This window comes from Melopsittacus undulatus, assembly GCF_012275295.1.
Source record: "Melopsittacus undulatus isolate bMelUnd1 chromosome W unlocalized genomic scaffold, bMelUnd1.mat.Z SUPER_W_unloc_1, whole genome shotgun sequence".
Lineage (NCBI taxonomy): Eukaryota > Metazoa > Chordata > Aves > Psittaciformes > Psittaculidae > Melopsittacus > Melopsittacus undulatus.
This window is the reverse complement of record NW_022993942.1, coordinates 2162048-2176534: the sequence shown is the minus strand read 5'-3', so window position 1 is coordinate 2176534 and position 14487 is coordinate 2162048. Positions and strand designations below refer to the sequence as shown.

The window sequence follows — 14487 nt, the reverse complement described above, 5'->3', positions numbered from 1 at the left end:
ATCAAAAGTCAAGCAAGAAGCACAAGATTTACTTTAAGCTCTCATGAATTTTCCGATGGACACACACACACAGAAAAATCTGTGGGGGATGTAAACATTTCGAATTTGTATATGAAACTACCAGTAAAAACTCCAGCTACTGATACAATTACTGTACTTTAAGCTTATCACCCTCAAAGAACCACCTTTTGGAAAAAACAATCTAAATGTAAAGGTATGTGAAAATGAAAAATATGCTCTGGAAAATGGGGGATTTAACAATAAACTGATATGGGAAGGGAAAGAATATCTACCAGCTAAAAATTAACCACCTATAAAAGTTTATGAAGCACGCCATACACAAGAAAGTTGCCATTTTGTCATTAGTACACTTGTGACAGCATGTAAAAAAATGGGCAAGGACATTATGGTTTTCTAGGAACACATGAATCACTTATTTTCCTCTTAAAAGTGGTTTTTGGTTTTTGTCCAATTCAGTTTGTAAGGATAAGTAAACCATTTATTTTAAATTCCTGTATCCCTCTGTTTAACATGGCAGTGAAAAGGGTTATTTAAACAGACACTTCCAGATGTTATAAGGGGTGCTAAGTTCTGAAGAGATAAAATGAACAGCTGAGCATTTCGGAATGTTTCACACAGCCCTTAATCTTCAAGCAGCAGACATAGAAATGTCCAGTCCTAGAGAGAGCTATTTGCCATCAGGTTGCAGCAGGAAATGCCAAGAGAGAAGAATTAGCAGTTAATATTCACCATCATTTTTTCTTGAAAATGTTTTCTATCCTTCAATAAGTTGTTAGATTTCAAATTTCCTTTCCCCCACCTCCTCACTTTATAAAGGATTTTCAGTATAAATGCAGGTTTAAGCATTAGTGCCAACAGGTAAAGTTTTCACAACTCAATTTATTCTGACTCTGCTACATTTTTTCCAGATGTGCTGCATTAAGCCATTACCTAAAGATGAGAAAAACTGGATTTTCTTATTTAATAGAATTTTAAATAAAAGCTCAAGTTGTTTATGCTGTTTCCATTACTGACAGAAAGTCACGCTATTGTTTCCATAGCTGTTGTGGTAATGGCTCTTCATTTCATCTGTATTAGCAACTGATGTGCTATAGCAGGCACTTCCAGGACTTCATAAACATGAACTGCTATACAAGAGAGTCCATCTAGGAATGTACATGCCTCAGTGTTGCCTCCTGTGCTTCTGAAGAGACACAAAAAAGGCAAATAGTAATAAATATGAGTTTAGAGTCTCACATTAGATATTGACAACTACATTGCATTATCCAAGATCAGGAATCTGTCTGAAGAATGCATTACAGTGAGGCAAAATCCTTGCCATGGCTGAATTTACCAGCATACTATTCAGAAAATTTTCTTTTTTCCAGAGTTGCTTGATTCTGATTCATTATAAACAGAAATATCATCCAACTCCCACTAAAGCAAAATTCAACAGGCTTCACAGTACTAAAAAATTAAGTACTTCATTAACAAACCTTACTTTAGCAGAAAGCTGTTCATTTTCTAGTGTTTCATAAGAGAAATATATTGCACAGTACACATATATAGAACAAAACTTGATACAAGAATAAATAAAAGCAAGATGAAATCATAAGGAACAAAGATTCCTTGTCCTCATGGGGGACTTCAACCACCCTGACATCTGTTAGAGGGACGGTATGGTCAGGCACAAGCAGTCCAGGAGGTTCCTCGATTCTGTGGAAGACAATGTCCTTTTGTAAGTAATGTAGCTGACAAGGAGAGGTGCCATGCTTGACCTCGAGCTCACCAATAGGGAAGGGCTGGTTCGAAACGTGATGCTCCAGGGGAGTCCTGGTTGCAATGATCATGACATGGTAGAGTTTGAGATCCTCAGGACAGTGACAAGAGTGTGCAGCAAGCTCACTGCCCTGGACTTCAAGAGAGCAGACTTTGGCCTCTTCAGGAACCTGCTTCATAAGTTTCCATGGGATATAGCCCTAGAGGGCAGGGAGGCTCAAGACTGTTGGTCGATATTCAAGGATCACCTGCTACAAGCTCAGGAGTGTTGCAAGAGGGCAGCAAGATGGCCAGGAGACCTCCTTGGAAGGATAAGGAGCTGCTGAGGAAACATTAAGGGGAAAAAGTGGCTTCTAAAAGGTAGAAGAAAGGACAGGCCGCCTGGGAAGAATACAGGGATGTTGTCTGGGAAGCTAGGGACCAGGTTAGGAAAGCTAAGGCCCAGTTAAAATTAAAGCTGGCTAGAGATGTTAAGATAAGAGGAAGGGATTCTATAGGTACATTGTGAATAAAAGACAGACTAGGGACAATGTGGGTCCTCTCCAGAAGCTATCAGGAGAACCGGCTACCCTGGATTTGGAGAAGGCTGAGGTTCTGAATGGCTTCGTTGCCTCAGTCTTCACTGGCAAAGGCTCTGATTACACCAACCAAGTCTTGGAAGGCAGATGTAGGGACTGTGAGAATGAAGACTTTGGGCCCACTGTAGGAGAGGATCTGGTTCAAGACCATGTTAAGAACCTGAACGTACACAAGTCCATTGGACCTGATGAAATCCATCCACGGGTCCTGAAGGAGCTGGCGAATGAAGTTGCTAAGTCACTGTCCGTCAAATTTGAAAAATCCTGGCAGTCAGGTGAAGTTCCTGATGACTGGAAAAAGGGAAATATAACCCCCATTTTCAAGAAGGGGAAGATGGATGACCCAGGGAACTACAGACCAGTCAGTGTCACCTCTGTGTCTGGCAAAACCTGGGAGCAGATTCTCCTGGAAGGCATGCTAGGGCACATGAAAAACAACAAGGTGGTTGGTGACAGCCAGCAGGGCTTTACTCATGGGAAATCCTGCCTGACCAATTTGGTGGCCTTCTATGACGGGGTCACGGAAATGATGGACAGGGGTGGAGCAGTTGATGTCATCTACCTGGACTTGTGCAAAGCATTCAACACTGTACCACATGACATCCTTGTTTCTAAATTGGAGAGACATCAATTTGACAGATGGACCACTCAGTGGATAAAGAACTGGCTGAATGGCCTCACACAAAGAGTTGTGGTCAATGGCTCAGTGTGCAGCTGGAGACCAGTAACGAGTGGTGTCCCTTAGGGACTGGTGTTGGGACTGGTCTTGTTCAGCATCTTTGTTGATGACATGGACAGTGGGATAGAGTGTGCCCTCAGCAAGTTTGCCAATGACATCAAGCTGTGTGGTTCAGTTGATGCGCTGAAGGGAAGGAATGCCATCCAGAGGGACCTTGACACGCTTGTGAGGTGAGCTGATGCCAACCTTATGAAGTTTAACCGTGACAAGTGCAATCCCAGACACAGCTACAGGATAGGCAGAGAAGAGATTCAGAGCAGCCCTATGGAAAAAGACTTGGGGGTGTTGGTGGATGAGAAAAAGAACATGAGCCAGCAGTGTGCGCTTACAGCCCAGAAAGCCAACCATATCTTGGGCTGCATCAAAAGGGGAGTGACCAGCAGGTCAAAGGAGGTGATCCTGCCCCTCTACTCTGCTCTTGTGAGACCTCACCTGGAGCATTGTGTGCAGTTCTGGTGTCCTCAACATAAAAAGCACATGGAACTATTAGAACAAGTCCAGAGGAGGCCACGAGGATGATCAGGAGACTGGAGCACCTCCCGTATGAAGACAGGCTGAGAAAGTTGGGGCTGTTCAGCCTGGAGAAGAGAAGGCTGTGTGGAGACCTCATAGCAGCCTTCCAGTATTTGAAGGGGGCCTGTAAGGATGCTGGGGAGGGACTATTCATTAGGGACTGTAGTGATAGGACAAGGGGTAATGGGTTAAAACTTAAACAGGGGAAGTTTAGATTGGATATAAGGAAGTTCTATACTATGAGGGTGGTGATTCACTGGAATGGGTTGCCCAGGGAAGTTGTGAATGCTCCATCCATGGCAGTGTTCAAGGCAAGGTTGGACAGAGCCTTGGGTGTCATGGCTTAATGTGGGGTGTACCTGCCCATGTTAGGGGGGTTCAAACTAGATGATCTTAATGTCCTTTCCAACCCTAACTGTTCTGTGATTCTATGATTCTATGACACTACTGTAAATAAAACCTCCAAATACCTCTGTCAATTGTCGTGGTTTAAACCCAATCACAGAGCTTGTTCACTCACTCCCCCCCCTTTCTCCCCCAACTCCCAGAGAGCTGGGGAGGAGAATCCAAAGAATGTAGCTCCCACGGGTTGAGATAAGAACAGTTTAATAACTAAGGTATAGCACAAGTCACTGCTGCTACCACCAGTAATAATAATAATAATGATAAAGGAAATAATAAGTGAAGAGAATATGACACCTCACCACCCTCCGACCCATAACACACCCCACCCTGCCTGACCGAGCACCGACTGATACCTCCACCAACCCCCCAGAGAACTAGCCCTTCTGGGTAACTCTCCGTTACATCCTGGGCATGACGTGCTGTGGTATGGAATACCTCTTTGGCTAGTTTGGGTCAGGTGTCCTGTCGCTGCTTCCTCCTGGCTTCCCCTCCTCCCTGGCAGAGCATGAGGCTCAGAAAGTCCTTGGTCAGACTAAACATTTGAGCAGCAACTAAAAACATACTTGCTACCAGCAACCGTTCCCAGCACAAAAGTGAAAACACAGCACTGCACCAGCTACCAAGAAGGATAAAAAATTACTGCTACTGCTGAACCCAGGACACCAATTTTGATTAATTAACAGGTTCAATAGTTAATAAAGTAGGGACTGACAGAGATGCCCAAGCAGTATGATTCTACCACCTTGTTGTGGTTTAAACCAAGTCCCCCAACTCCCGGAGAGTTAGGAAGGAGAATCCAAAGAATGTAGCCCCCACGGATTGAGATAAGAACGGTTTAATTGCTAAGGCATAACACAAAACCCCTACTGCCATTCACTACTACAAATAATAATGATACAGCAAACAGCAAGTGAAAAGAATACAACACCCCACCAGCCACCGACCCATAACTCACTCCACCCTGCCCAGCCGAGCACCATGTGCTCCCTCCTCCATTTTCCTCCAGAGCTCTACCCCTCCAGCTTTCTCCTTCCCAGTATGCATCCTGGGCATCACGTGCTATGGTATGGAATACCTCATTGACTAGCCTGGGTCAGGTGTCCTGTCTCTCCTTCCTCCCCTCCTCCACCTGGCTGGAAAAAACCTTGAACAAAAACACCCTCAAAACATGCTCAAACCATGACATTATCCACCCCTTATTCCATACCATTCACGTCATGCCCAGATCTCACATTTCCAATACACAATCACTCTTAAGTCCACCCCTCGATCATGAGACATCTCTATGTTGCATCTCTGGACTGATAGCCTGAAGTATCTGGGCCCACCAGGCTCAAAATCATTCACCGTCCCCTTCAGCAGTTCTACAGCTTGCTGCTGGGGACTCCATACAGCTGCCTTCCACTTCCAATGCTTCCAAAGGACTGGAGGGGCCCAGTGGATCAGATACCTGGCCATACTGTCCCACATGCCCTGCCACTCATGACTGTCCAGCCTTGGGAACAGTCTACTGGTGCTCCTATGTACTTGTCTAAACTTAGACAAGACCCAGACCTGACTCTGCTTAACTTTTGGGATCAGACAAAATGGTTGTGGATGGAACACACTCTGTGTGTGTGCCACCATGCCGAAAACCATCACAATCAGCAGGCAGGTCCCAAGGGCACCCAAAAGCCATTCATAACCGTCAGAACTCTCAAATGATGCTGCTGCACTTGTCACTGGGGCTGATGTAGCTGCCGTGCTTGCCAGCTCTCCCACTATCAGCTTCTCTTCTCCCGAGTCCAGATCTTCCTCCTCTGCCTTGCTGGGAAGTGCTGCCTGGTCTCCTGTATCCTGCTGGGGATCGGCGGGTGACTTCCGGGGAATATTCTCGGATGCTGCGGGGTTCGGAACGGCCGCGGGACTCGGTTCCTCCACTGCCTTGCTGGGAAGTGCTGCGTAGTCTCCTGCATCCTGCTGGGGGTCGGCAGGGGACTTCCGGGGGACACTCTCGGCCATCGGAGGGTCGGGAACGGCCGCGGGACTCACCTTCCCCGCTGCGTGATCCCCCTGCTCAGCTACCGCCCTGCTCCGCTCCTCCCCCGCCTGCTCCCGCTGCTCTGCCACAGCCGTTTGGCTCCCCGTGCCGCTCTCCCTGGCAGCCTCAGCTGCCGGCAGCTCCCGGGGCCGCTCCTTCCTGGCTTCACGCAGCTCCACACAGACGAGGACGAGGACAAGGACGGCGAAGAGCAGCGGGACGGCCTGGTACAAGTCCAAGTCCACGGCCACGTCCATCCCCCCCTGCTGCCGGAGCCCCACCGTATTACAAGCCTCCGACACAAACACAAACACATCCAATCCATACACCAAGTACCCGGTAAAATCCCGAAACAGCGAGATCCAGAGAAAAACCTCTAAGAGCCAATAAATCAGCATTGTGACAAGAGACCATAAATCCGCTCAGATCTGTTCTTATCTCAATCCCTCGGGCCCCACGTTGGGCGCCAAAAATGTCGTGGTTTAAACCAAGTCCCCCAACTCCCGGAGAGTTAGGAAGGAGAATCCAAAGAATGTAGCCCCCACGGATTGAGATAAGAACGGTTTAATTGCTAAGGCATAACACAAAACCCCTACTGCCATTCACTACTACAAATAATAATGATACAGCAAACAGCAAGTGAAAAGAATACAACACCCCACCAGCCACCGACCCATAACTCACTCCACCCTGCCCAGCCGAGCACCATGTGCTCCCTCCTCCATTTTCCTCCAGAGCTCTACCCCTCCAGCTTTCTCCTTCCCAGTATGCATCCTGGGCATCACGTGCTATGGTATGGAATACCTCATTGCCTAGCCTGGGTCAGGTGTCCTGTCTCTCCTTCCTCCCCTCCTCCACCTGGCTGGAAAAAACCTTGAACAAAAACACCCTCAAAACATGCTCAAACCATGACACACCTTTACTGAGTCAAAATAAGCAAGAAGCCCAAGCAAGACTAAAGAAAAGGAACCACTCAGCAGCTTCAAGATAATGCCCTTAGGCATATGCTTGATATAAACATTATTTTAGGTATGTGAACAAGGCATATGGTATATATACAATTAAAAGTGCTTATGTGAGTCATGAACTCAAACTGGAGCCACTGGTAACCATACGCAGCATGACTTTCCACTGAAGTCAACTCACTGCAGCTCTTGGTCAAGCCCTAGACCTTTTGGTCTTCATGTAAAGTGCCGGTGAACCACAAAAGGGCTGCTCTCATGAAGGAATCTAAGCCTTGACTTCCAAACATCAGTAACAAGCACCTTTGAGTATTTGCACAAAAAAGTTATGACAATTATTGCATGAGTAGGCAGATCAGAACCCTCCTTTTCATTCAGTTACAAGAGCCACAGAATCATAGAATCCCAAGGGTTGGAAGGGACCTCGAAAGATCATCCAGTCCAACCCCCCTGCAAGAGCAGGGAAACCTAGAGTACATCACACAGGAACTTGTCCAGGCGGGCCTTGAATATCTCCAACATAGGAAACTCCACAACCCCCCTGGGCAACCCACCCCAGTGTTCCGCCACTCCCACAGCAAAGAAGTTCTTCCTGATGTTAACGTGGAACCTCCTATGCTCCAGTTTACACCCATTGCCCCTTGTCCTATCACTGGATATCACTGAAAAAAAACTAGCTCCATCATCCTGACACCCACCCTTTACATATTTGAAAACATTTATGAGGTTACCCTTCAGTCTCCTCCAAGCTAAAGAGACCCAGCTCCCTCAGCCTCTCCTCATAAGGGAGATGTTCCACTCCCTTAATCATCTTTGTGGCTCTGCGCTGGACTCTTTCAAGCAATTCCCTGTCCTTGAACTGAGGGGCCCAGAACTGCTGCTCTGCTTTCCTCCCCCCTTTGCATCTTGTGATAGCAATCCTTGACCTCACTTGACAAGTCTTGTTATGTGAAAAGGGCTGTAACAAGGAAGACAGTATGTAACTGACTCTGATCTCTAGAGAGTACAAAAGTTAACTTATTAGCAGTTAACAATATAAATTTGCCAGAGTTCAAGTGCAACCCCAGGAATGTGGAACTCCCAGCTGTGACACAGCCCAAAGGTGAGCTACTACCTGGTTTCAGGGGGCAGATAATGGGCTTCAGTGCCTGCCTACATAAGCACAGAGTACAACTGCACAGTCAGAAAAGACTTTGAATGAAATGCAATGGTTTTGATTTTTTTAAAACTAAATTAAAAACTCTTGAGTATTGTCTTTATTGCCAAATCAGACCTGCAACCTTAAGTGAACTACAACTCTAGAAGACCAAGCTGCGTGATTTATGCAACATACAGGCTTCAAAAAAATTCTTAATATACAATAATCTTCTAGCACAGGGGAAGCATCAAAACATCTTTCTTTTAGAGTATCTTGGATACTTTAAAAATCAAATCCTTGGATTTGATTGCTAGAATTAACTCTAAATACTTGATACTCATAAAACAACCACTGTGTTTGAGGCAGTAAGTCGGGAATACAATGCCTTGTGTTTGATCGAACAACCTACATTGCTGAAGTTTAGCGGGAGAGTTCTACTTCAGAGAAAAGATGAAGGAAAACATATACAAACAGCTAAAAAAATACATACAGTTAGTAGAGGGAGATTTTTCCTGAAGGATTAACACAGCCTAAATATTTCTTTAAACCCTACCGCAACAGTAGTTGACCCAATATTATTGGAGACGATGTATATAATTTAAAATAGAATAATCCAGCTACACAACTGATGCAGAACAAGGTACTATAAAGTCTGGACCCTGAACCAAAAGGATTTCATAGCTTTTTTTCCTCCACCTGTATTTTCTCCCTGCCTTCAATAGGCTGAACAACTGGTGACCAGTATTTCATGAGAAAAAGACTGCTGATTGCCATTAACTAAGAGAGCTCCTGCAGTCTAGCATCTTGTAAAAAAGGATGAGTCAAGGAAGTGGGAGACAAAAAAAAGGTGCAAGATCATACAAATACATTTTGCCAAGAAAAATAAATCAGGTAGCAAAAACAGTGGTTCAAAGTTCTGGACAGCTTATACCACACATTTCTGCTGACTACTGTAACAAAACAATTCAAATACTAAAGCTTGCAGCACATAATCAGTTTAACCTACCTACAACTTGTATCCTACCCAAGGTCAACAGGATTGCTGCAAACAAGGATATATTTTGCAACCTGATATTAATCCAAAATTATATCAATACATTACTGAGATGCACTTTCTCTCAAGTTTGTTTTCCTCACGTCCACAGACTGAAGCTCCTTTTGTCCAGTATGTCATGTGCTATTCTATGTATTTATTCTAAACTGGGACACTGTTGAAGCTTTGCAGGAACCTGTACATGGACTAACAGCATACCTTCAATTAAGCAAGAAGTTTTTAGTACTCCTTCTGAGCATAGTAATGGAAGAAGAGATTGTAGAATAAAGCCTACTGCACCCACTTCACATCTAAAAGCTTTATACCTCTCCATCCACAGAAAGCAGTTTGTGCCTATCATTAGATATGTGTTGCAAGAATTGTGATTCAGCTTCACTATATAAGGATCATATTTCAACAGTTGCTTCATTTGAAGTCAGAGTGGCTTTTAAGGTTTTGTGTTGCAACAGCAGAAAGGCAAGATAAATATACAGGAAAGACAAGAATAGGGGATTTTTTTTCACTTTGCACAAAATGAGACTTGTTCAGTTGAGAAAACCATCTTCCAGATTGCTTTACGGACGAAAGTAGTAGTAAGTGCCACCTGCAAAACTTCACAGCAGCAATGAGCATCTTATAAATACCAAGACAGAACTTCCACTGCAGAAAACTTAAAACAGAGGCTGTGAGAAATCAAAACTTTACTCAGTATTACAATAAATTACAGTATGAAGACTGCACAGTAATATTTTGCAACTTACACTGCCTTTATAATAAAGATTCTTTTGTTCTGCACTTCAACATCTGGTCTAATATACTTTATTCCACTGTGCTTTTGGAAAATATGCTGTGGTCACTGAGCATGTTTAATACATTGCTAAAATATGTCACATGCACAGAGTAGTACTTGCCTACAGTGCTATTTATCTATTGGCCAAATTGTTCTGCTTGGAACCATAAAGTAATTAATGACAACTCTGGGGGAGAGGAAATTCCTATCACTTTTGTATCTTAAAATACAAAATAAGCTGAATTTTTCATTCGTCCTTGATAACTACTCTCTTTTGGGAATTGCCACACAAAGTCAGAAGAACTCTACTTCCATAGGCTTGGTACAAATTAGCTCTGTGAATGGGACTTCCCCTAGGTCTGATAGCTCCTTCTGGACTTTGGCATAGTAATGTCATTTCCTTTAGCTACCAGCACAGGATTGCCCACAAAACAGAAGTTGCTAGTGAATATACTATTTTTAATCAGTGACCTTTAACCACCCAGGTCACTTGCTACTGGGAAAAGGTTTGAGATGGCTCTCCCTAAAATGTAAGGTAAAATCCTAAGTTTCAGACAACCAGAATCAGAATCCCTCCAATAAGTCTACTGATTTTGTTTGCATTGTGCTGGGAAACATAAGCATGCCTATGGAAGGGACCATCACTACACAGCTGCATTGTTGCTAAAGTATGTGCCTATAAGACAAGCACTTGCAAGCACGAAATCTCATCTTCATGTCAGAAAGGTTGATTCCAGTTTGACACATGTAGCTTTATTTGCACTGATTCAGCTCTTGTAGGGAGAGGGGGTTTTAACTAAGACCGAAGGACCAGCATAAAAGAATTGATGAATTTTCCTAAATAACCATATGCTTGCCCCCAGCTGGTCACCACTCCCAACAATTTGGGCATAATGGCATGGATCCAGGAGCCCAATGCTTGAGAGTGTTCCCACAGTTAGCTGGGCCTCTGAGATAAAGGCTTCTCAGTAACACTCATTGTATAAATTTGTTTCCCAAGGCAGTAATATTCTGTGCAGATAGGATGGTGAAATTATTCAGAAGTTATGTATTTGACAAGTCTCTACATGAAGCATGTATGAAAGTTTCCAGCTAACCACTTAATACAAACAAGTGCATACAGACCTCCACCATAGCTTGTTAAGGAGTATTCAGCAATATACTCCACTCTTCTCATCTCTCTCCAATGTAGAAACTGGAAATACCTTATACTAAAAGCTACTTTCAAAGTGTGGTTTAGGGAAGATATAGCCACTGACAGCTTTCAGGTCCAAGCTTACTACAAACCCGTTCACTGTTCAACTACATACAGAGTATGTTAAATTACTAACATTTCTGCAAATCAGGATTAAAACCATTCACTGGATTAATACAAACTGTCTCTAAGTCAGCTAAGGACATGAATACTGCACCTTTCATGAGCTGCCCATTTTTCTTCTGTTTTAGCTACAGCCTTTTTAACAGAGACACTTTTAGTTCCAGCACTTTGCCAAGAGAGGATTGATGAACTTGGGCAGCTCACTACTTCTGATCGTGAGAAGAAATCCCATCCTCTCAAACTGTCAACATGTCCATCCCATACTCTCACAACTGAATTTCATGTACTCTAGGTTAAAAAGTTTGTGGGTCCTTCTAAATTAAGAGATGTGTCTATTTGCTATGAGAATCAGAAATCTGTAAGTAAGCAATGGTGGCTCCAGGCAGGCAAATGATCTTCAGCTGTACTCCAACCTTAAGAGGCAGAACTCCCTACTGGAAAGATCATACATCATGGAGAATTCAACACTCTGCTGGTGAACCAGAGAGTATCAGTTAGTAACAAAATTGTATTTGCTCCACGACTCCTTTTATCGCTATTACTAAGGCAATCTATGAATAATTTGTAAAACTCTAAATTCCTCTAAAATTCTAATTCTTCTAAAATCTATAAAAGCTACATTCTCTGAAAACTAAGCAGGTATTCTACAAAGAAAAACAGATCAGAGGAAAACATACCGAAAAGCACATCCTTCACAACAAGGGCTAGACAGAAAGATCACAGAATGCTACCCATGACTAAACTAGGCATATATGGTATTGGAATAGCAATCACTGAGTACAACTGAAAACAGTGTTGAACCCTGTCCTATTTTTAATCAGATGGAAGCCACAAATCTTAGCCATGCTTTTGCTTAGTGCTGCATTTTCTTCTACCCAGATAGCTTTTACAGCTGGAAAAATAGCTACTTAGAGCACTATTCTGCTGTAAAAAATGATTGCTGCTTATAGCTTCTGGGATTCTAGTTGAGTATGTCACAGAAAATGAGGTCTGGTGCAGGCAAGCTAAGAACATTTTCTTGAGACATGTAACACTTTCCAATCCATATCAGCTTCTCTGAGTGAAGATATGCTTTGAAATCATTCATTGCCATTTATACAGCATTAAACAGTGCAAGGTTATGCAGCAAGCCAGTGGCAGAGAAGGAAACAGAACTCTGAAGACCAATTCCAAATAAAAAAATTATATGGTCCATGGCAGAATTTTTTATGACATTTAAAGGCAATATACTAGTGATGCAGCTATGATGGTGCATTTCCCCTTGTCCTGGGTTCAGCACTAGCAGTCATTTTTCTCCTTCTTAATAGCTGGTGCAGTGCTGTGGTTTTGATTTTCAGCATGGGAACAGTGCTGATAACACCGATCTTTTTAGTTGTTGCTACGTCATGTTTACTCTGACCAAGGACTTTCTGAGTCTCATGCTCTGCCAGGGAGGAGGGAAAGCTGGGAGTAAGCAGAGACAGGACACCTGACCCAAACTAGCCAAAGATGTATTCCATACCACAGCACATCATGCCCAGGATGTAGAACTGGGGGCAGTCACCCAGAAGGGCTAGATCACTGCTCAGGTCGGGCTGGGTATTAGTCAGCAGGTGGTGAGCAGTTGTATTCTCTTCCCTTGCTATTTCCCTTATCATTATTATTACTGGTGGTAGCAGCAGTGGTTTGTGTTATACCTTAGTTACTGGACTGTTCTTATCTCAACCTGTGGCAGTTACATTCTTTCTATTCTCCTCCCCATCCCTCCAGGAGCGGGGGGAGGAATGGGGGGGAGTGAGAGAGAGGCTGAATGGTTCTGATTTACCGGCTGAGCTTAAACCACGACACCCCTACATTAGCTCTGCCACACAGAGCTGTTTTTATTAATACCACAAAGAGTAGCTATTTGCTACACAAAGAGCTCACAGTTCAAAGGCTTTCCTCACTTAACAGTGCTTTTTGTATGCATTATAAAAAAATACTATTAATCACTTTTTCACTTCAATATTTCAATATCTGTAATCATAGCCTGGAGTGTGGAAATGGAATGCATACCTGTGAACTCAAATTTGCTAAGCCCAGGTTTTAGCCAGGTCAGGATGTAATACAGCATTACAAAAATAAGACTTATTTTGTAACAATGTTCAGGGTGCACACATGTGCAGAGAAAGGTGCAAGTCTTCTCTCCTGTCTTCCACTCCTCTTCCCTCAGCTTCTCACACATTCTTGGGAACCAAGAGAAAGGTAGAAGTAGACGCCTAACTGCTGTTTTAAACATCTTCTCCCCAGTAAAGCAACACTCACCATCATATGCTTCATCCAAGAAATAACCTGCTACTATAAGAATGAGAGGTGGAGTGTCAGATATTCACTCTGAGAATATTTCATGAGAGCTAAGCTGTTATTTCAGCTCATAAGGAAACTTCTTGTTTATTTCCCCAACAGAAAAATAAGCATATTTGTCTCTTGCTGACGATTTTTTCACTGATAGCCTTACTGCAAAACCTCTTCTGTGACTTCCTTTGTTGAGAAGAAGCAAGATTCCAGTCTCTAATCACAATTAAAATAACACCAATTGCCACCAAGAGATAGGAGTTTGCTACCCCATTGGAAGTGTGCATGCGGAAAAGGACATACCTTTGGAGTGCTTCCCTGAAGGCCTCTTGGGTAATGACTCCTCAATGGAATGTGCTGATGTATGTAGTACATTTTCTAAACTAGTACTGACACTGTTGATGGGGGTCTCGGATCTTGGAGTGACCTGAAAAAAAAAAAAAACAAAACACAAAAATCCAATAAAATAAACTGAAGGAATGTGCAAACAACACACCTTCCTCCAGAGTGAGCAGAACCACTTGGATGGCAGTTAGAAGTTTTTTTCTTCTAAAACCAAGGGGTGTTACTACCGATATTCCACAAGTAACAGTTCAGGGAAGTTGTTTTAGTCAGCAGCTATTCACAAATTTACATTATTTTGGCTAATCTATAAAGCTACTTAAAGTATAAATATTTTTTAAACAATAGTCTGTCATGGGTTCAGCAGTAGCTCATGCTCTGCCAGGGAGGAGGGAGAGATAGGGCGCCTGGTCTGGGCTAGTCGGGGAGGTATTCCATACCACAGCACGTCCTGCTTGGGGAGGGGACTGGAAGCTGGCCAGGAGGGGAGGGGTTAGCTCTCTCTTCCGGGCTGGGCTCGTGTCGGCGGGTGGTATTGTATTCTCTCTCCCTGTTTA

General features: G+C 43.5%; 1 protein-coding gene across 1 annotated transcript in view; it reads right to left on the bottom strand.

Moving 5' to 3' along the window:
• The window catches only part of LOC117438195 (zinc finger CCHC domain-containing protein 14-like), an 83910-nt gene that overhangs the window by 41823 nt on the left and 27600 nt on the right, over nt 1-14487 (bottom strand). The window contains exon 2 of the mRNA XM_034073677.1: nt 13892-14015. Coding sequence (XP_033929568.1) covers nt 13892-14015 — 124 coding nt within the window. The remainder of the gene's footprint in view (nt 1-13891; nt 14016-14487) is intronic.